The 21,247-nt window shown below is 44.5% G+C and overlaps 1 protein-coding gene across 2 annotated transcripts in view; it reads left to right on the top strand.

The window, feature by feature from the left end:
* Positions 1–113: 113 nt before the first annotated feature.
* SH3RF2 (SH3 domain containing ring finger 2) overlaps positions 114–21,247 on the top strand; it is a 141,099-nt gene continuing 119,965 nt past the window's right edge. For both annotated transcript variants that reach the window (XM_029216841.1, XM_029216840.1), the window contains exons 1-2: positions 114–802; positions 1,927–2,406. In XM_029216841.1, the coding sequence (XP_029072674.1) occupies positions 2,029–2,406 (378 nt within the window). In that variant the 5' untranslated portion in view covers positions 114–802; positions 1,927–2,028. The remainder of the gene's footprint in view (positions 803–1,926; positions 2,407–21,247) is intronic.

A 21,247-nucleotide genomic window follows, 5' to 3' on the forward strand; every position in this document is an offset into this window, starting at 1 on the left:
TGTAATAATAATAAGATCATTACTACTTTATTGGGTAACTTTGTAGTGTTAAAAGAAATATACTATTGATAAATCAAGAAATAGAAGTATAAGCATTATTTGGGGCTATAAAAGTCTCCAGTGGGTAGGGTAGGGGGGACCTGGGACATTGCTTTTCCTTTTTCTTTAAGCCCTCCTGTGCTTTGACTTTTCAAGGATGTGTCTGGACCACCACAGTATTGTTTTTTTAATTTCAAAAGATTGAGCAAAAAGATCACTCAAGTCCCTCTCAAATCTCACAATTCAAGGACTGACTGTGATTTTTAAGGAACAGTATTTTTTAGGTGCCCGGTTTATCTTTGGTGTCATAGCTACCGTTAATACGTTTGACGTTTTCAGGAAATCCTCATAAAAGGTTAAAATAAACACAATCACCGGGGCATGTTTATAACTGAGTGTGTTTCAGCGTCTGGGAAAGGAGCGAAAATGAGAAAGGTGAAAATATAAACTTTGTAAATATTTGGACTTATGAGCTAGCAAAATATTTTGCCCCCTGTAATCTTTTCCCAGAAATCGACTCAGTTGCACAAAGGAAGGATCAGTAGCAGTAAGCTCAGAGGAAAGCACCGCCGGCGCCCAGCGCTGAAAGCGTTAACAGGGCTGAGTAAAGCGTTCCCCGAAGTGAGTAAGGCTCGAGTTGTAAAAGTTTGCAAAGCAGCGGCGGCAGCAGCTCCCAGGGAAATGGAAGCCGGTCGAGGGAGCCTGGCGGAGCGGAAACCGAGAACCGTGCTGAGCTGAACTCAGCCGGGATTACAAACCCAAGGTTAGTGGACCCCGCACACCTCCCCGCGCTGACATCTTTGGAGAGTTGTCTCAGGAAGGCCGGCGCCGGCTCTCAGCCTGGTGTGTCCTGTCTGCTTTATTCTCCAGTGGGGCCGCCGGCTGTCGTGCCAAACCTCCCGCGAATGCGTTCGCCCAAGCCCTGGCGCTGTGAGGGCCGGGGACCTCTTCCCTGGAGACTCTCCTAAAGGGGAGACTTCTTTTCAGACATCCGAAAGGAAACTGTTTCTGGGACAAGGATGATTTTCAGAATACACACACACATAGGCGCACACACACACCTGTATACGCTGCTCCATCTTGGTTCTTGCAGGCTGTGACCACAATCCAGAATTCCTATCTGCTTCAGTTGAAACTGAGAACCATTGTCAAAGTAACAAAACAGGCTGTGCAACTTTATCATATGGGAGGGATATTGTCTCTGAGGCTAAGATAATCAAGGTGAGAAAAAAGAGAGAGGAAAGAAAGAAAAGAAAAAAAAGAAACTTCCAAGCCACATGGCCTGGAGTTGACAAAAGAATTTTTGAAAATTAGTTTCTAGTAGAAATGTTTCTTGTACATTGCTAGAACAAAATAATGGGGGAAGATGTATTGTGAAGGAAAGAATTCTACAACTACATGAGATTCAGATACATTTATCTATGTAAACAGTTTGTTATAGTATGGTGCATAGCAGATAAACTTAAAAGAAGGGGGGAAAAAAAGAGTAAATGGCTTCAGAGAAATTGCATCCTGAGGGGCCTTTCATTTGAGACCCAGATGGACTGCCTGAGGGCTTTCACCCTTGGAGCCCTGGCTGAGAGAGCGGGGTGGCTTTGTCCCCTCAACAGGCCAGTTCTGTTTCCCCCTCTTGCCTTGCACACGGAGAGGCAATGAGTAAGTAGCCAGTGGCCGGCCGTGCTGACAGCTCCCTCACATCCACCAGCAGGCAGGAGTCGAGGCTTATACCTGCTAGCACTGAATCAGAATGAGTCATCTGAAACTTGGGTGCGGGAGCAAAGTCCTTGCAAACTGCCTTATGCAAACTGCTGGCTGGATGTAGGTGGGATACACCTCTCCGAGCACTCACAGTTTTTTCTTCTCTTCCTTTCTCCTTCAAACCGGCAGGCATCCGGACACTCTCAAGAGGCAGTCTCTGCCCCTTCGGCTCAGCTGACCTGACCATGTGGACTTAACCCCTCCGGGTCAGGACTGGAGTTTTAAAATAAAATGGATGATGTGACATTACTTGATCTTCTGGAGTGCCCCGTGTGCCTCGAAAAGCTCGATGTCACCGCCAAAGTCCTCCCTTGCCAGCACACCTTCTGCAAACCATGTCTCCAGAGGATTTTCAAGACCCACAAAGAGCTGAGGTGCCCCGAATGCAGGACCCTGGTGTTTTGCAGCATCGAGGCGCTGCCGGCCAACCTGCTGCTCGTGCGCCTTCTGGATGGCGTGCGCTCGGGCCAGGGCTCAGGGGGAGGGGGCTCCCTCTGCAGGCCTGGCGTGCTGACCTCACAGGGCAGCAGGAAGAGCAAGACTCACCCCCGAGGTCTGCAGTGCAGCCCCTTCCAGCTGGTGCCTAACATCAGAATCCACATGGATGGGGTAAGAAAGATCTCATTTGTTCCTACTGTGTCCACTTGGAGGTTGGGTTTGCCTGCACCAGCAGTTGGGGCTTCTGTTCTTTTAGTTACATTTCAAAGACCCCCTGCGGAGGATTCCCTGGGGATAAGTTTCTGTGGGCGGTGATCGTTGTACTGAGACTTGGTGGAATCCTGAGTCTATCTGATCCACCCACGAATGCTTAGATTGTTAAAGCTTCCCAGGTTCTCCCTGCTCCTCGTCCAGAAGGTGGAAGGACAAGGAAAGCTTTCTTGGTTATATTTTTGGTCTTACATTTCTGCTGTTCTGAGGCCAAACCAGGGCACGGGAAATGCACAGAGGATGGGAAAAAAGAAAAACAAATCTAACTGCTTGTTGCTTTTGAGATCTCAAAGAAATTTCCAAATGTCAGGTTTTGTTTGCATTTTACCCCGATCCATCTTTCCATTCCCAGTCATAAAGCGCCATGATGACAATGCTCATTCATAATGGTTCAAAGTTATCAAGACACTTAACTGCCCAAATTTCCCGTGGGAAGGGAACATATATGTGGGTAGAGTGATTGACAGGAAAGGCTGGCTGTGAAGTACAATAGATGTGTATAGGAGCCCCGCAGGTGTGTCTTACTTTACAAAATGAATAAAACATACACAAAGTGCACATCAGAGGCTGCAATAAAAAAAAAATGAAGAGCCCCAGGAGAGCCCCGGGAGATCACCCAGTAATGTTTTTGGTGTTTGTAATGTGAATCGCTCTCTCCAGCCTTGTGGGCACATCCTCAGGACTTTATCTGACCTGGATATGGGAAGCTGGGTAAGGGGACATTTCAAGAGAAGGGCGTGGTCCTTGTGGCTCCAGGAGGATTACTTGCTGTCACCCTTGCAGTCAGTGTGTCCACGTGGACATGGCAAGCTGTGGCTTGGGTGGGTGGCATACTTAGAAAGTCTCAGCGGGATTCTGTGAAGTCCCACCTGAAGCAAGCTTTAACACTGGCAGCAGTCTCACGACTCCCTGCTGTGAAGAGCCGCAGAGGGTGGGAGGGTCTTCCCCGGATGCCTTCCCACTGAAGGAGAATAGCCTTGTGGCGTGCATTCAGAGCAAGTTTCTAAAGTATTCCTTCCAACAGCTCACCCCTCCTTGGGTTCCCTGCACCTTTAAGCCACCCATGCAGTAGGGGTGTATGGAAACATTCCAAAATGAGAGCGGGAAGAAGCAGGGCATTGGTGTGATTTCTTCACTGCGGACTTTTTAGTGTCATTGGGCCTGTGTGTGTGAACACATTCCCGAAGAAGGCTTGGCGCCCTTGTTTAAGGCTCCTTATTAGCCCTAGGTCTAGTCATCAATCAGAATCCACAGGCCTGGAAAAGGCGGGGTCAGGGTTGCGGAGCAAACTTTCTGAGGCAGGCTGTGTTTATAGAGCATTAGGTTCTATCTTGGGTCAGCAAATCTCCCTTTGAATTCCTAAGACCCAGCAACCTCTCCCCTCCCTTGCGCTGCAAAGTCTGACTTGCCTCCCTGCAGGGCAGAGTATCATCGATCACTCAGAGTGTCGGGGGACTGGGAGAAGGCAAGTCCCCTACCACCTTCGCATGTTCTTGTTCATGCTTTCATCTTTTTTCGATGTGGCTATGTTGCTAAGAAAAGGTAGCAACAGATGGATCCACAGCTACCTACTTTTTGAACCACAGAGGATTCCCAGGCCCCTCCCAGCATAGGGAGTTGTAGGAACTAGAGCTGGTCCAACGGAAGAGACAGCCAGTAAGATGCTGCGTGTCCCTGGAACTCTTTCACAAGGACTTGTCACTTCAGACCAAGGTGCCGGTGGTGGGGTTGTGCCCATCCTCTGAGCTGCACTGGAGTCCTGCCATGAGGCTGAAATGGAGAACCAAGCCGTTGAGGGCTCCTGCTTTCAGGCAGGACCTGGTTTAGTGAAGACTCTCTACAAGAGAGCAGAGCTGGCAGCCAGCCTGCAACTGCCCCTGTTTCCTTCATTTCCTGAGCCTACCTTTCTCCAAGTGCCTCGTGTCGTCCCTTTTGCCTCTCTCAATGGGGATATGAACAAACTATTCCTGGATGTAAATACGGCTGTAATTCTGCAACCTGTTCTACTCCCCCAAATACAGCTACCTTTCCTATAAGTGTGAAAGCGATCGCGTGTCCCTGGGTTCAGAGAATTGCCGATTATCTGGGAGGCCACACTGTTCTGAGAGGCGGAGTGATGGCCTTGCATCCTCAGTCAAACGCTCACCAACCTACTTGCCCTCTCAGCCTCAGTTTACCCAATCCAGTCAACACTTAGTAATACTTGCTACCCCTCTTCCTCCAGGATAGTGTAAAGATCATCTTACAACATACTCATAGCACCTTAGAAAACCTATGCCATGTAAATGCAAAGCATCATCATTATCATTAATTTAAACCGGCTGTATGTCTTTGGGCAAGCCACTTAAGCTTGCTGGGTCTCAATTTAAAATTCTGTAAAGTGGGAAAATGTATTATAAAAACAGAGAGCCACTGTGAGGCTTAACTAACGAGTGTTTGCAAAGCACTTTGAGATCCTTAGATGAAAGGCATTAGGAAGGTCGTTATCATAGTAAGCATTATTACTGACTGTTTAGTGTGCCCTGCGGTGCATGAGGCATTCTACAAAATACAGCAGGAGTGATAGCCCTTGCAGGAGAGTGTAATAGGTCTTATTATTGAACTTGAGTCTATGATGAGTCCAGGCCAGGATAATACTAAGTATCAAGTACTACCCTAATACGGCATAAATAACCTGTTGTCACAGGGTACCATTTTCTAAAACACCTCTTCCAAAGGACTCGATGTTAAGGTGGCACTCCCAAAGAATTCATTTAACTTCCTGTCCAGCAGCTTTTTAAGCCCAAAGTCTGTTCTGCTTTCCTAAACTCATCAAAACCACAAGCTCATCAAGATGTTTCTGTTGGCTCAAAGAGGCCTGGTACTTTTTGTGCCAGCCAGTACACTAGGGTGGAACCAATAGTCACACTTCACGGTGCCAGCCCAAGAGACAAAAAAATAGTCCATTGTGCCTACCTGTCTAAAACCCTCCTAAGCCGACTGTGTAAAAAGAAAACTTGAGAAACGGCTGTAGGTTTCTACAGCACGCAATTATTTCAAACCAACAGGGGAGATCAACAGACTCCTGGAGGGCCCACGGCAGTGAAAATCCCACGGGCTCTTATTCCTTCCCGTACTGCAGGTGAGCCAGAGGAACTTTGCAAGCCTTCGAGAAGATTATGGGCTTCTGTATAGCTGATCTCTCTTCCTCCTCTGTCTGTTATCCTTTAATAATATTTCTGAATTAGAACAGGCAAGAGGGGCTTCCCTGGTGGCACAGTGGTTAAGAATCCGCCTGCCAATGCAGGGGACATGGGTTTGAGCCCTGGTCCGGGAAGATCCCACATGCCGTGGAGCAACTAAGCCCATGCACCATGACTACTGAGCCTGTACTCTAGAGCCTGCGAGCCACAACTACTGAGCCCATGTGCCACAACTACTGAAGCCCGTGTGCCTAGAGCCCATGCTCCACAACAAGCCAAGCCACCACAGTGAGAAGCCCACGCACCGCAACGAAGAGTAGCCCCCGCTCGCCACAACTAAAGGAAGCCCGCAGGCAGCAACGAAGACCCAATGCAGCCAAAAATAAATAAATAAATTTATTTAAGAAAAAAAAGGAAAAAGGCAAGAAAGCAGTGAAGATAAAATTTGCAAAGTTAAGTTTGAAAAATACCAGAATTCAAATCCTGATTCTGCCCCTTGATAGTTGTGTAATTTGGATGAATCACTTAAACCTCGGTGCCTCTAATCCCCCTTTTATAAACTAGAGATAACAGTAGTATCTACCTCAGAGCGTCAGTGGGGAGAAATAAATGAAACTGTTAATGTCAGTTAGCTCGTAGCACCGCAACTGGTTCCTATTACAAGCTCAATAAATATGAGCTGTTATTCTTATTAAAGCGACTCAAGACTTTCCAGTCTAAATTACACAACATCTCTCATCCCCTTGTTAATCGAGTGTCCTCCAGAGATGGTCCTGGGTACCCTGATTTTTGGTTTGCTTTGTGTGTCTCCAAAGGATCCGGGGCCATGATTCAGGTGTGTGATTTCTCCCAGCATGAGCTGACTTGGCAGCTCACTTCCAAGACCCTTTAGGAGCTAGGAGTTGATTCTAGGAGAAAACGTGCTACCCAGCCTCACTTCCCCAAATGGCAGGCTCAGCAGGACACCATACAAAGGGCAACAACCTGGTGCACCTCCGCAGCATCACCAGTTCCTCATTAAGGTCTAGCTTTCCTTTCCCCTGCATCTCTCTATCCCCAGTACAAACGTTGCTGCCCTGGGCCTTGCAGGGCCGGACTCTCTCCCTTCTTTGTTAAACAACATGCCAACCACACACATTCCTGTCTCACTTGCCCTGTCTCAGCAAGAACACACCTGCCACCTACAGCACACAGACCAGGTGGCCGTGTCCTAGAAACTTTTTCAGCTGGTGTTACAAGCAGCTGAGATGGCAAAATGAGGTCAGAAGGCACATGAGGGAATTGAGGCTGGGTAGAAACCAGAAGGCGCCCAGCCCCTTTTCCTGGGTTTCAGCTGCTGTGTCCTTCGGCAGAGCTGTGACACAGACGGTGGTTTCTGCTAAACTTACAATGGGACTAAAACCATCCCAAGCCCCTGAAAACAGCAGGCAGATGCCACTGGGTCAGCAAGGCCTGGATGCGGCAAGTGGAGGAAAACATAAAGGTAGGAGCTGAGGTTGAGAAGTCAGGAGACCCAGATGGTTCCCCAGATCCACTCACATATGCAAACCTTTTAAAAAACCACATGGCCCCAAACTGGCTTTGCTCCCAACCCTCTCTCCATGGACCTCCTTCCTAGTTATAGTTCCCTCCCTTTTACTGATTAGTGTTTAAGGATTGTGGTCAAATGGAGCTGGGTTTGTGCTGGGATTCAATTACTTGTGAGCTATGAGGCCTCAGGCAAGTCACTTAACCTCCCTGACCTGCAGTTTCCATATTTGTGTAATGGGGATAATAATGGCGTACATATATCAGAAGGCTATTGTGAGATTAAAATGAGATAATGTATGTGAAAAGCTTAGTATAGTATGGTACATAATAGACGCTAATAAATGTTAAATAACAAAATTAACAATAGAGGAGAAAGCTTGGGGCATTGGATTTACACCCACACATAAACATGCAGAGACTTCTGTTAAAAAATTAAGCAAAGGAGATAGCAAAAGGACAGGGGCTTCACGAAAAGACAAAACTATAGTGATGAAAAATCGTGGTTTTCAGTGGTTACCAGGGGTTCTGGGTTGGGAGAGGATTACAAAGGGATAGCATGAGGGAATTTTATGGGATGAAGGGGCTGTCCTGTATCCTGTTTGTGGTGGCAGTTAAATAAATCTGTGTATGTGTTAACATTCATAGGAATATATACCAAGAGAAAAAAAAGTCAATTTCACTGTATGATGATGTTTAAAATAATATTTTTAAAAATGAAAGGGAGCCCTTATACATTTCTTTGAGTCTCTGCCTGATTTTTACTGGTCCCACTCTGATGTCCTTTCATCTCTGTGTGTACTGGGTCAATGCTATTTTGGAGAAGGATTTTACCATCATTTAAATGATCAGGGTAATTCCTGCAGGTGGGCTTCTCTCTGTTTTAGCAAACCATTCTATTACCTGCTTCAGTTTTCTCATCAGTTAGAGGTATCTGGCCAGTAGACAAACACAGCGGCTCGACCCCCAGTGGATGGCCCAGGCAGATGGCTGGGCTAGAAGGTTCTCCTCACTCAACCTCAATTATCCAGCACACGCGCTGGGGCATGTCACCTAAGGGATCAGTCAACGCATATTTTGTGTCATTTTGTTGCCTCTTAGGTTGCCTTCCCACATGTCCCTTCATACTATAAAAAGATTATGGAATGAGGGAAAGTGCTGTTCAGCCCTTGACTCAGAAAGAGCATCCTCATCCATCCCATTCCAGGCACCATTACATAGCTTTGGGCTTAGCTGGGCCCAGCCCACATACAGCTCTCTTCAATCTCATTATCTTCTCCCTTTCTTTCTTATCTTTAAATTCATGCTTATATGACAGACCTTCACAAACTGTATTCTGTAAGCTATTAATGGATGTTCCATAAAGCTCCAGGGTCAAACAAACCTGGACTGAAACAGAGCCAAACATTTTTTCTTTGCCGCAGGACTTTTCGGCACTTGTAGCACGCTGATGAGCTGTGAATCTCTAAGTGGTAGATAATAAGAAGAAACGTTCCCCAAATTTCTGTAACAGTGATACTCCCCTCTCCCTCCTTTCATTAGTACCTTGAGTAGTGTTAATTGTCATGGAACAAATTTGGGGAAATGCTGTCTCATGCTAATGCAGAGGTAGTTAAGCCCCCAGAGGGAACCTTTATTGTGGTTAGAGACTGTTGACTCATTCCAAGAAGAGTTTTAGGCAAGCTCTTGTCATTAGAAGATATTTTTGGAAAACTGTTTGAAACTCACTATCGCCACCTTCTGCAGTATTTATTTAGCTTCTGTCGGTAGTCAGCTATAGGTACACTGGGAACCCACACAGCAAAGTAAAGATTCTACCTTCCCAGTGCTTACCGTCTAATGGTAAAACCAACTAGTTAGATACATGTGTCTAAGCATACATACATAAATATATGTGTGTGTGTGTATATATATATATAACATATCCCTGATTTAAAGATATTATCTATTGTAAGATATATTATTTAGTTATAGCTCTTAGGGGAAAAGAAGCATTACCATGTTAGATGTTCACTGTAAGATACATCCAATTTTAGAAGTGTTAAGATATGAAAAAAGGAATGTCTTACTGAAGAGTACATATTGTGTGATTCCATTTATATAAAATTCTAGAAATGGCAAAACTATAAACTATAGTGATTTTTTGGGTAATGCAAATGTTTTATGTGGTGGATATAGGTTTGTCTAAATTCATCAAACTGTACATTTTTAAAAAGCTCATTTTTGGTATGTAAATTATAACCCAGTAAAGTGATTAAGACAAAGAAGCCTTAGACACAAAAGATGATGGTTTATGAAAATGTCAGGCGAGGAGGTGGTTCAGTTTAAGGGAAATGAAGTTTGGCCAATAAAAAGAAACTTCCTACAAAAGATAGGTGTTTTAATGGTCAGGAAGGACATGGTCAAGGAGTGAAAAAGCAGGGTCTACTCTGGGCATGTGGGTGCTAGGAAAGTCAGGGCAGGACAAGGATATCTTGAACAGAATGGAAGTTGGAAGACAGGGAGAAGGAAGCAGATGGAGTGGAGATGGGGTGACCTGTTACCTGCTTCAATACCACTGCTAGGAAGGCATGTGTCAGTTACTCTGTAATAAAGTCTCTCTGCAGCCAAACTGCTTACCTGTCATCATGTGGCCTGATGGATTCAGTGCAGCCAAACAAGATATCTCTGCTCCAAGCAGATGGCTGAGCTCACTGGGTAACTGAGCAGCAGTCTCCACTTCACTGGCAGACAGAGCCACTCTTTTCCACTGAAATGGTCAGGTTACCTGACAACCCTAGCATGCAGGAACACGAGCCAGCACACCCAAAGCAAGGAGTAGAACACAGGACAAGGAAAGACAAGTCCATCTGTCGTGAGCTGCTTCCTGCAACTTGGGTCTGTGTCCGCCCCCAGGGTCACACCGTTCTAGATCCCCAGGTCGGAAGCCAGGGCATTCAACAGACTGCTTCTAAGTGCCTGCTACATGCCAGGCTCTGTCTTGAAAGCTCACACCATTGAAAGCCCATACCAGGAATGCTCATGGTCTCAGACTCCAGGACTCACATAGCAGCTGAGTTCACCTCAGATCTCTGTCATTTTTCCAATCTTTTTTCCAAACACCAGCAGAACAGGCAACTTGTCCTGTGTCTCAATACTGTGCTTGGAGTACCCAGCCTACAACCTGGCCCAGATTAGGAACCCCCAAATATTTTTCGAATGGATGAATAAATAACGAATGTATTCATGTCTCCGGTAGACTTCATGGAATCATGGAATAACCCTTCATAATGCAGAAATGAACTCTTTATGGATAGAACCATGACAAAGCTATGTGAGGAATGAGAAGCTTATTACAGTAGGCATACTGAAATATTCTAGGTGGGAATCACCTTATTAAATACCTTTTTGGGTGACAAACAGTACTGTCCAGAGAACACAATGGGCCAGGTTCAAAACCGCTTAGCTCATGAATTGCTAACCCTAAGAAGACAGGAAATGCCTCTCCATATATGGCCAAACTCCTGCATCAGACATCACAAATTCTATGTGCTCCTTTGGTCATGGGGGAAACACTTCATGTTGAGTTAATGTACACTTAGTCCCAGGGATACCAGTGACAGAAAAGATGAGGCACTAGAAGCATTTGCTCCTGAGTTATGAGCTAAATTGACCTGGCCTCCTACATGAAGGGAAGGCAGTTACTTCAGGTAGGAACATGGCCCCTGCACCTCTCATGCTGACAAACCTACAACACACATGTATATAATGTATATAACATACAGGTTGCCATTTTAGCCATTTTTACGTGTATAGGTCAGTGGCATTAAGTATATTTACATTGTTTTGTAACCATCACCACTATCTATCTCCAGAACTTTCCATCATCCCATACTGAAACTCTGTACCAATTAAACAATAACTCCTCATTGCCCCCTGTGTGTGTGTGTACATGTATGTGATTGTATATATATATATGTACATATACACACACACATATTTAAAACTTTTTTCTGAGTAAGAGGAGTAGGTGTTTTAGTATCATTTTTAAAATATGTATTCCAGTTTTCTGCTGCTTCTGAACTTAGACTTCCAATGAGATAAGCAAACAAGATAATGCTGTGATTCAGGACAAAAGCGCTTCATAAATGTATACTGGCTGTGTGCTTCTGGGCAAGTTACTTAGTAATTCTGAGCATCGCTGCTACAAAATGAAAATAGGCAACTTAACTCATAGTGTTCTTGGGAGGAGTTAACGAGGCGATTCTTGTAAAGTGCTTAGCACAGGGTCTGGACAAAGTAAGCTCCTAGTAAAGGTTAACTGTCTGCTTGCACTCATCCAGGTAGGTTAATCTCAGAAAGTACTACTACACTGACTGCGGTCAGCCTGCCATTTTACTACACTGAAGACACGGGGGTAATGGTGATCGTGGCATCATTTGGAGGATAAGTCAAGATAATTCTTGTGAAGTTCTTAGCACAGGGCATGACGCATGGTACTCCGTGACAGCAAGTGTGAGGCATTATTATTTTTTCCTATGCCTCATTCGTTCAACAAGCATATACAGGATGCCTTTTATGAGTAAGACCCTTTGCCAGGCTCTAGTGAAGAACAAAAGCAAATAAGATATGATCCTTAATAACATGTAGACATGGAAGAGACCCAGGAAAACTGACTAATTCACCAAAATGGCTGAAACCCTCCCTTAAAGAGCTCATGGTCTTTTGGGACACATCCACGTAAAGTAATAATTATGATGCGGTTAATAAATGTTAAACAAAGGACTTACTATGTCAGGCACTGGGTAAAGCGCTTTTACCTACAGAATCTCACTTAAACTTAATTCTTTCTACAACCCACTGAGATAGGTGCTACCGTTTTCTCTACCTCACAAGTAAGAGGCTTGTGCTCAATAAATGTTCATATAAGAAAACACAATGGGAGAAAATGGCTGCAGATCGAAATTGAGCATTCCTGTATTTGTGTTTGGGGCAACTGTTGAGGTTGCATTTTTTTAAAATGCAAATGGTCTGATTCTTAACCATTCATAGAAACCCACGACACTGAGGATTGCAAACCTCACAATACACTGAGAGGCATGTACATTGGGTGGTGAGTCCTGGCATCATGGTCCCAATGCTGCTGGTTTGGGAAAATGTGCCTTTTGGCTGCCATTCACACGCACAGCATGGAAAACCAAGTGAAGAGGTGAGAGAGCTTGGATCATTCACTGTTACTCTTCCCTGAGAGGCTAACAGGAAAACTTTAGCCTGGAGACAGGAGAAATAAGGCAAATAACTCCCAGGGTGCCTGAAGCAAACCACCCCAGCTGAGGGTATCAGCCACCTGCCAGTGTTAGAGAAGGCAAGTATGGAACCATCTGCCTAACTGGGAAACTGGCCCACGTGGCTGACTGCAACCCATCCTCTGGTCTCAGTGTAGCCTTCACTCCTCCAGGAAGTCAGCCCTCTGTCCCAAATCCCAAGCCAGCCGGCCATTTGTTCCTCCTCAGGCTCCCAGAGTCCCCAGTGCTACCCTCTGGCCTTGTAGCACACATAAGGTCCATGAGGTCAAGGAAGTGTCTTGTCTCCTCTGTACTCAGCACAGTGCCTGAAATGCAACCAGCATTCAATAAATATTGAAGTGCTGAATGCATAATGTTGGCGATATTGCAAGACACTGCAGTTAGATTCAGAATCTTCAAGGCTCAGGAGCCCCTGGTGTCTCCCCCTGAGGCTAGAGGAGAGGAGACATCCCAGCCATCTCGTCCCCAGGATCCCTTCCAGCCCCTGTCTTGTTGACAAGGGTGTTTCTTGACTCAAGGCCAGGTGTGCTAGGAATGGCACGTAAGTGCTTGCAGGGGATTCAGAGGTAATTGGGAGGTGAAAAAAGAAATCAGAGCAGAACGGAGCCAGAGAGAGAGGAGAACACCAACTGACTGGCAGGCGCAGCCCTCTGAGCAGGTTGCCCTGGATTTGCGGAATTGAGGATGATACGGCCGCACACATAGAAGTGTTTTATTTGGTTGCCAAGGCAACGCAGCAGAGTCAGTGGGCATGGAGCAGGAATAGATCTCTGCAGAGCTGTGTTCCGGAAGGGTGATTGGCTGTGATATTAATGAGCTGCCTGGATAGGAGAAAGGCAAGGCTGACATAAACCTGATTTGGGACTTTTGCTTAATAAACAGGAATGGCAGAGAAATGGAGGGGCAGAAGAGAAAACTTCTCTTTCTGGCTTTCTGGGGAAGCAGGAGAGGTAATCTTCTGGACTTCCAGTTTCTCATTGGAGTGGTTCCATGCTTGAAGGAAGGCGGAAGGGGATGATTGAAGAACAAAAGGAGATGGCAGCGTTTTCTTCCCCTTAAGAGATTATAAAAAGGATGCAGAAGCCCACATTTTAACAAAAAGAACATTTTCCATCTCCTCCTTTTACTTCCCTTTGTGTGAGAAAGGAAAAGAATTTGCTGTTAAGCATGTTTCTTTTTATTTTGTTTTTATTTTCTTAAGTTGTTGAAACACTAAGATTTTTTTTTTTTTCAAGATCATAAAACTTTGTGATTGAGAGAGGTCCTCCTCTCTCCTCTACTTGCTGTCCCAAAGCCTCGAGAATCAGGCAAACGCCAGCACGCAGAGTGCTTGGCCCGATTGCTTGGGCAAGGAGGGTGGGACCAGAAGAGAGACAAGCCAGACGGGAGGTGGACATTATTAATTTGCACCTTAATAACTACAACTGTCACATAGCACACACCGTGTGCCAGACACTGTGTGAAATAAGCATGGTCTTCTTGAGTTCTCCCAACAGCCTTTGGAAGTCCATGGTGTTTTCTCATTTTACAGTTGAAGGAACTGCTAGGAAGTGGCAGAGACAGGATTTGAACCAGGTTTGCCTACATCCAAGGACTGGGCTCTAAACGAGATCAGTCAGGGTGACCAAAACAAGTATGGTGTTCCCTTGGCACCTCAGGGAGCCCTGCACCACCTGCCATTGCTGGTTGGTTCCTGTTGGCACCAACACCACCATTCTAATGTGGTTGAGAAGCCTTCCAGAGCATGATGTAGTCTGTAGCCAATCCAACTCCATGAGCATGATATGCTGTGCACCTGGTCATAAATTTAAGGGTTTAAGTGGTAGGAATGAGTCTAAGTGGATGGAGAGGGAGACAAGAGAGGAGGAAATGGAGCCAGAGAAAAGAGGAGGGTAGGGATAGAGAAAGGCAGAAAAGACACATGGGAGATGTAGACGGGCAACAGAAAGTAGGGAGGAAGGAGGAGGAAAGGGAGAAGCTGATCAAGGGAGCAAGTGCTGGGGGAAGGACTCCTTGGGGAGATATGTTATCAGGAGATATGGCAGGCTCTGAGCCGGAGCTGGTCTGCTTTTCTCGAAATATAAACAGAGTTAGATCAAAATATTTATGCTCCGTTCCTTTCGGAAACCTGTCATCAGGATAGGCAGAATGGTCTATTAAAGGTGGAGAAAAATAGAGCCTGAAATTCAGGAAAGTCAGCTTCTAATCCTGTCTTAGCTGAGAACCAGCCTGGTGACATGAAATGTATCTGAGTGCTTAGTAGATGTAAGCAATCACTATGGCTACAGAAAACGTCTTAGATTCTCTGAGTCTCAGAATTCCACTGTCTCAAATATTTTACAGAATATGCAAATGATACAGAAGTATTTACATTTATGTTGTTTTAAAAAATCTATATAAATTTAAAGATTTTCAGAGAAACAGTTACTGGTTTTGAACCCTTATGGTCTTCACAGGCCTGGGCTAAATACCTGCAAAAGCTTATTGAAACCACAGAGCAACATTGTTTAACAGCAGAGGAAATTGAGGTTCAGGAGTAGAGTACTGAGTCGCTTGCCCAAAGTTACTTGTGTAGACTAAGCCCACATTGTTTTTTTTAAATTTTTTAAAATTGAACTTTAGCTGATTTATAATATTGTGTTAGTTTCAAGTATACAGCAAAGTGATTCAGTTATATATATATATTTTTTCAGATTCTTTTCCTTTATTGGTTATTATAAGATACTGAATATAGTTCCCTGTGCTATACAGTAGGACCTTGTTGTTTATCTATTTTATATATAGTATCTTGTATCTGCTAATCCCAAACTCCTAATTTAGCCCTCCCCTACCCTTTCCCCACTGGTAATCATAAGTTTGTTTTCTGTGTCTGTGAGTCTGTTTCTGCTTCGTAAATAAGTTCATTTGTGTTATTTTTTAAATTCCACATATAAGTGATATCACATGATATTTGTCCTTCTCTGATTTACTTCACTTAGTATGATAATCTCTAAGTCCATCCATGTTGGTGCAAATGGTATTATTTCATTCTTTTTTATGGCTGAGTAATATTCCATCGTGTATACATATCAACATAGCTTCTTTATCCAGTCATCTGTTGATGGACATTTAGGTTGCTTCCATGTCTTGGCTATTGTAAATAGTGCTGCTGCGAACATTGGGGTGCATGCATCTTTTCAGATTAGAGTTTTCATCTTTTCCAGATAAATGCCCAGGAGTGGGGCTGCTGGATCGTACGGTAACTCTATTTTTAGTTTCTTAAGGCACCTCCATACTGTTCTCCATAGCAGTTGCACCAATTTACATTCCCACCAAGCACGTGGGAGGGTTCCCTTTCCTCCACACCCTCTCCACAAGCCCACATTCTTGACTATCGCATTATGCTACCCTGAAGCACAGTAGCTCTGCTTTCCTTGTGCAAAGAGTATATGTAGCACATATCTTTTGTATTTATTAACGTGGCGTTAGTAACTTCCTCTCAAGTCATGTTACCTGTGTAAATCTTGTCACTCCAGAACTACATGGTACCAACCACATGTGCAGGGACTGAGTGAGTCTTCTAATTCCTTTATATTCTAGAATCTCACACCTGCATGAGATCTCAAGGTCCTCCAAACTAGCCAGCCACTCTCCTATGCTTCAGTCCTCTTTGACTTCCCACAGAGACACCCACTTGACTGTTGCCTTCAGAACTCCAGTGTGGGGGAGTTTTCTGTGCCTGAACCTAGGCTATTCCCTCCATTTCTTGCCAGCAATCTTAGAAAAGTCTTTCTGAGGTTGAGCCACACAAAACACAGCTGCTCTCTCTTTCCATGGAAGCCTACAGGTCTTTGAAGGCAACTCTGGAGGGTTGCATCTTATTTTTGTATTTCATTTTCAATCTTACCTTCTCCAGGCTAAGGTACTTCTCTTAGTTCACCTAGAGAGCTGGTTTAAGTATTTCTAACTCAGGGGGCAAGATGGAGGAATAAGAGCAGGGCCTCTGAAGTCATGAGAGCGGATTTCAAATCCCAGTTCTACCTCCTGTTAGCTGTATGCACTTGGGTACGTCATTTAACCTCCCTGAGCCTCACTCTCTTTACCTGAGGATGAGGTAACATCCAAACTACCCCACACAGCGGTTCTGAGGATTAAACAATATGACACATGTGACACACTCAAGGACTAGCCCATAAGTGCACTTAGTCCACGTTGGTGATTTTTTTTTTCTACTGAGGTATAGATGATGTACAGTATTATATAAGTTTCAGGTGTACCACATAGTGATTCACAATTTTTAAAGGTTATATTTCACTTATAGTTATTATAAAATATTGGCTGTATTCCCCGTGCTATACAATATATCCTTGTAGCTTATTTATTTCATACATAGTAGTTTGTTCCTCTGAATTCTCTATGCCTATATTGCCCCTCCCCCTTCCCTCTCCCCACCAGTTTGTTCTCTGTATCTGTGAATCTGTTTCTTTTCTGTTATATTCACTACTGTTTTTTTTTTTCAGATTCCACATATAAGTAATATCATACAGTATTTGTCTTTCTCTGTCTGACTTACTTCACTTAGCATAATACACTCCAGGTCCATCCACGTTGTGGCAAGTGGCAAAATTTCATTCTTTTTTATGGCTGCATAATATTCTGTTGTATATATAAACCACATCTTCTTTATCCATTCAACTGTTGATGGGCACTTGGGCTGCTTCTATATCCTAGCAATTGTAAATATTGCTGCTGTGAACGTTGTGGTGCATGTTTCTTTTCAAATTAGAGTTTTTGGTTTTTTCAGATATATACCCAGGAGTGGAATTGCTGGATCATATGGTAGTTATATTTTCAGTTTGCTGAGGAACCTTCACACTGTTTTCCATACTGACTGCACAAATTTACATTCCCACATGTTGGTGACCTTTTCATTCTTTAGTATTATTATTGCCCCTCTCCCTGCATAGTTGTCCATCTTATTTCACTGGGAGCACCTGGTCCAGGATCCAGTTGCTTTTTGCTTAAACCACCCACAAATAAGCATAACAGGGTCTGTCCCAGAAAAGACCTCTGAAGCATCTCCACACTGGGATTTCAGGAAGAAATGCCACAGTCCTAGAGAATGTCTCTTGGGATCTCCTCCCTGTAAAGAGTCTCTAGCCATAACAAACCTTCCTAAAACAATAACAGGAATGCTACTCTTGAAAGCACTATAGAAGACAAAATCTCTCTTTTTTTATACTGTATGTTTGGGAGGGTGCATGTAACATTCTGTGGGTGCAAGGTAGGCTACTGGTATAAACTAAACTCAATGAAAGGAAAAAGCACTACATTCCAGTAATAATGCCACTAGTAGGTACTCATAATACAAATATATATCAAGCACTGTCACTATGTACCAGACAGTAAACTGGGCAGCAGGATATAATAATGAACAAGATAGACATAAAAGGTACACTCCACTGGGATTGATGAAAAAAGCCATGGTCTTAGTTAGGTTCCCCCCAGAACCAGACTCTGACATGAGGATTGAGTGCTCATAGATCATTTGGGAGGAATGAGGACATCGGTCGGGGAGTGGGAACATCATACATGAGAGGGAGGTGACTAGTTAAGGTGTGTTTTGAAGCCACTCACCACAGTGGGCTACTGATGCTTTACCCCTTGGAAAAGCTCTAGGAAGCAGTGTAAAACTCAGACTGAAGAATTATCCTGGCCAAGAGGTGAGAGATCTGGGGCATTTATACCTCTATACCTGTCGGCCAGTGGTTAAGAGCTACCCCAAGGGGCAAAGTATGTTCTAGAAGCTCAAGGGAAGGCTTCCAACAGAATTGCAGGTGCTGCCTATTGGAAGTGAAGTTGAGTTGCACAGAAATGATAAAGGGATCTGAGAAGATATGGGTAGAGCACCAACCATGTCACTTACATACATACGAAATAACCAAGATAATCACAAAGTGTGCGCGTGTCTGCTGTATAAACTAAGTCTTATCTATACAAGGATATGAAATAGAGGATAAAAGGGAAGATCTTTGATCAGGGGAGGCATTGATGCTGAGACCTGAATGATGAGAAGAGGGCAGCTCTGTGACAAGGAAAGAACTGGGTTCCAGCGAAGGAGGACATCTTGAGCCTGATCCCAGATGGAACTCGCTAAGTTTGGGGAACCAACTGAATGCCCACTTGGCTGAGGGGTGATAAGCAATGAGGTGAGATGCATGAGAATAGACTTCAGAGGAAGGTATAGAGAGACCAAGAAACGATGGTCATGAAGGGAGCTTGGATCCTAGATGCAATGAGAAAGATTAAAGCAGGAAAATCATCTGACCTGATTTTCAATTTAATATATTACTTTGGCTCTTGTGTGGGAAACGATTTTCTGGGGTACAACAGTAGAAACAGAAGATCAGTTTTAAGTCTTCTGGATGGGTGGCCTGGACTAAGATGGCATCTGTGAGGGAGAGAAGTGGATGAGTTTGAGAGCAAACTTGGAAGTAGAAACAGTGGGACTTGCTGCATTTGGGCACGCAAATTGGACCCTTTATGTGCCACTAACCTTACTGAAAACTCACTATGCCAAGCACTTCCATTTAACTCTTGCAACTTCTGTGTGAGGCAAATACCATTACCTTCACCCCATTTTACAAGTAGGGAGACTGAGACTCAGAAAGATTAATTTGCTCAAGGTCTCACAGAGATCAAGAGACAAAGCTGGATGTGGCCATAGCTGGTGACCTTAAGGTGCTCTATGGTCTCATTAAACCCAAGAGGAGGTGGGGATTGGCCCACGTCACCCTCTTTGAATGTGTGCCTCACTGTTCAACGGTGTTAAACCTGCAGGATGTCAGTCAGGCAGAGGGAAAAGCACAGGCATTAAAACCAAAAGACCTGAGTCTGAATCCCAGCTCTCTCACTGGCTACTGTCACTAGAACTCTCTGAGCCTCAGTTTCCTCCTCAGTAAGGTAGTAACATCTACTTCAAATGGTTGTTCTTTTTTTTTATTATTTTATTGAAGTATAATTGATTTACAATGTTGTTTCAAATGGTTGTTCTTGATATTATGATAAATGGAACCTTGTAAAGGCTGAATCACCAGGTTGTCCAGACCCAACTCAGACCACCTCCCTGGGTGCCTCCAGCCAGGAACAGAATTGGGGCCACATAAGGCCTCCATCCTTGGGAGTTGGTTCAGGAGACTTGACTCTCAGGACTCAGAGGGGCAGACTTCTTCAAAGGGGAAACTCATCCAAACAAATTCCTCCCATGACTCTGCCTGAGGCCCGACCTAGACTGGGTGTTGCATAAAAGGCAGTCCTAACCCAAGTTTATCTCAGGCTTTCTTTAAAAATGCCACCTTGTAAGGAATCATAAAACACGGGTGCTGGGCTTCCTTGGTGGTGCAGTGATTTAAGAGTCCGCCTGCCAATGAAGGGGACACGGGTTCGAGCCCTGGTCCGGAAAGATCCCACATGCCGGAGAGCACCTAAACCTGTACGCCACAACTACAGAGCCTGCACTCTGGAGCCCATGAGCCACAACTACTGAGCCCATGTGCCACAACTACTGAAGCCTGTGCACCTAGAGCCCGTGCTCCGCAACAAGAGAAGCCACCGCAATGAGAAGCCCGCACACTGCAGCAAAGAGTAGCCCGCGCTCACCACAACTAGAGAAAGCCCACGCGCAGCAACGAAGACCCAACACAGACAAAAATAAAAAAATAAAATAAAAAAAATAAAAAACACAGGTGCTGAGAGCTGAAAAGGACCATAAAAAACCATCTGGCCCAATGTCTTCCTATGCAAATACGGAGTCTGCTGCTTAGCGAGAAGAAAGGACTATCTAAGGCCACACAGTTTGCCAGTGAATAAACACTGGGACCAAAGTCCGGGCAATCTGAATCTTGGCCTGAGCACTCTGTATTTTAGCTGCCTTGCATCTTGCCCAGGCCATTGTAGTGAGTTTGTTGGGCTTGGGTCAGAGGCCTCCAAACCAGATTTCAGCATAAAGAACTCCTTTAGAAACGTGAGCACATTCAGATCATGTGTAGTGTTTTGCAGCATGGCCTGGTGAGGGCACTTTCAAACCTCCGGCCCTCAACTGCAATCTGGGCTGAAAAGCATGTAAGCATTTACACGGTCTCACGGTTTATGCCAATTTTGAGCCTCAAAAGGCAATTTCCAAAGACTCAGGGGGAAAGAACAAGGGACAAGCTATACAGAGAGACATAGAATAAAACTAGGATGGCAATGAAAGAAAAATCTTTCCAATGTAAAGCAAAAGGTATAGAAAGAGATGCGCCTGGAATTGGCATCGAGTGGCTCTAATTTCATGGATATTGTTCTTTAGAAGCACTTTGTTATGCAACCATTTGCCCAATCCCACCTGCTATTTCGGTTTTGTCTTTTAAATATTTTAAATTATTTCCAAAGAATAGAAAAGCGATTGCTGGCTCAGAGGGGATGAATATTTTTGAGACTCCTGATATGTAATGTTCATTTGCTTTCATCTGTGTTTGTCAGAACTTTTACTTGCAAGTGACAGAAACTCACCTCAAATGAGTTCAAATAAAAGTGGGAATTTGTTAGCTCATGAAATGGGAAGTTCAGAGAGCTGATCTCAGGGCTTCTAAGGACCCAGACTGTCTTGCCAGTTTGCTCCTGTATCTTAACTCCACTTCTTTCCCTATATTGGCATTATTCTCCCCAATTACAAATAACATTCTCCACGATGGGGTTGGAAGAAGGTGCATCCCCCAGGTTCCAACAGAA

Source organism: Monodon monoceros, unplaced genomic scaffold (genome assembly GCF_005190385.1).
Source record: "Monodon monoceros isolate NGI ecotype Baffin Bay Population unplaced genomic scaffold, NGI_Narwhal_1 Super_Scaffold_12, whole genome shotgun sequence".
In the NCBI taxonomy this organism is placed as follows: domain Eukaryota; kingdom Metazoa; phylum Chordata; class Mammalia; order Artiodactyla; family Monodontidae; genus Monodon; species Monodon monoceros.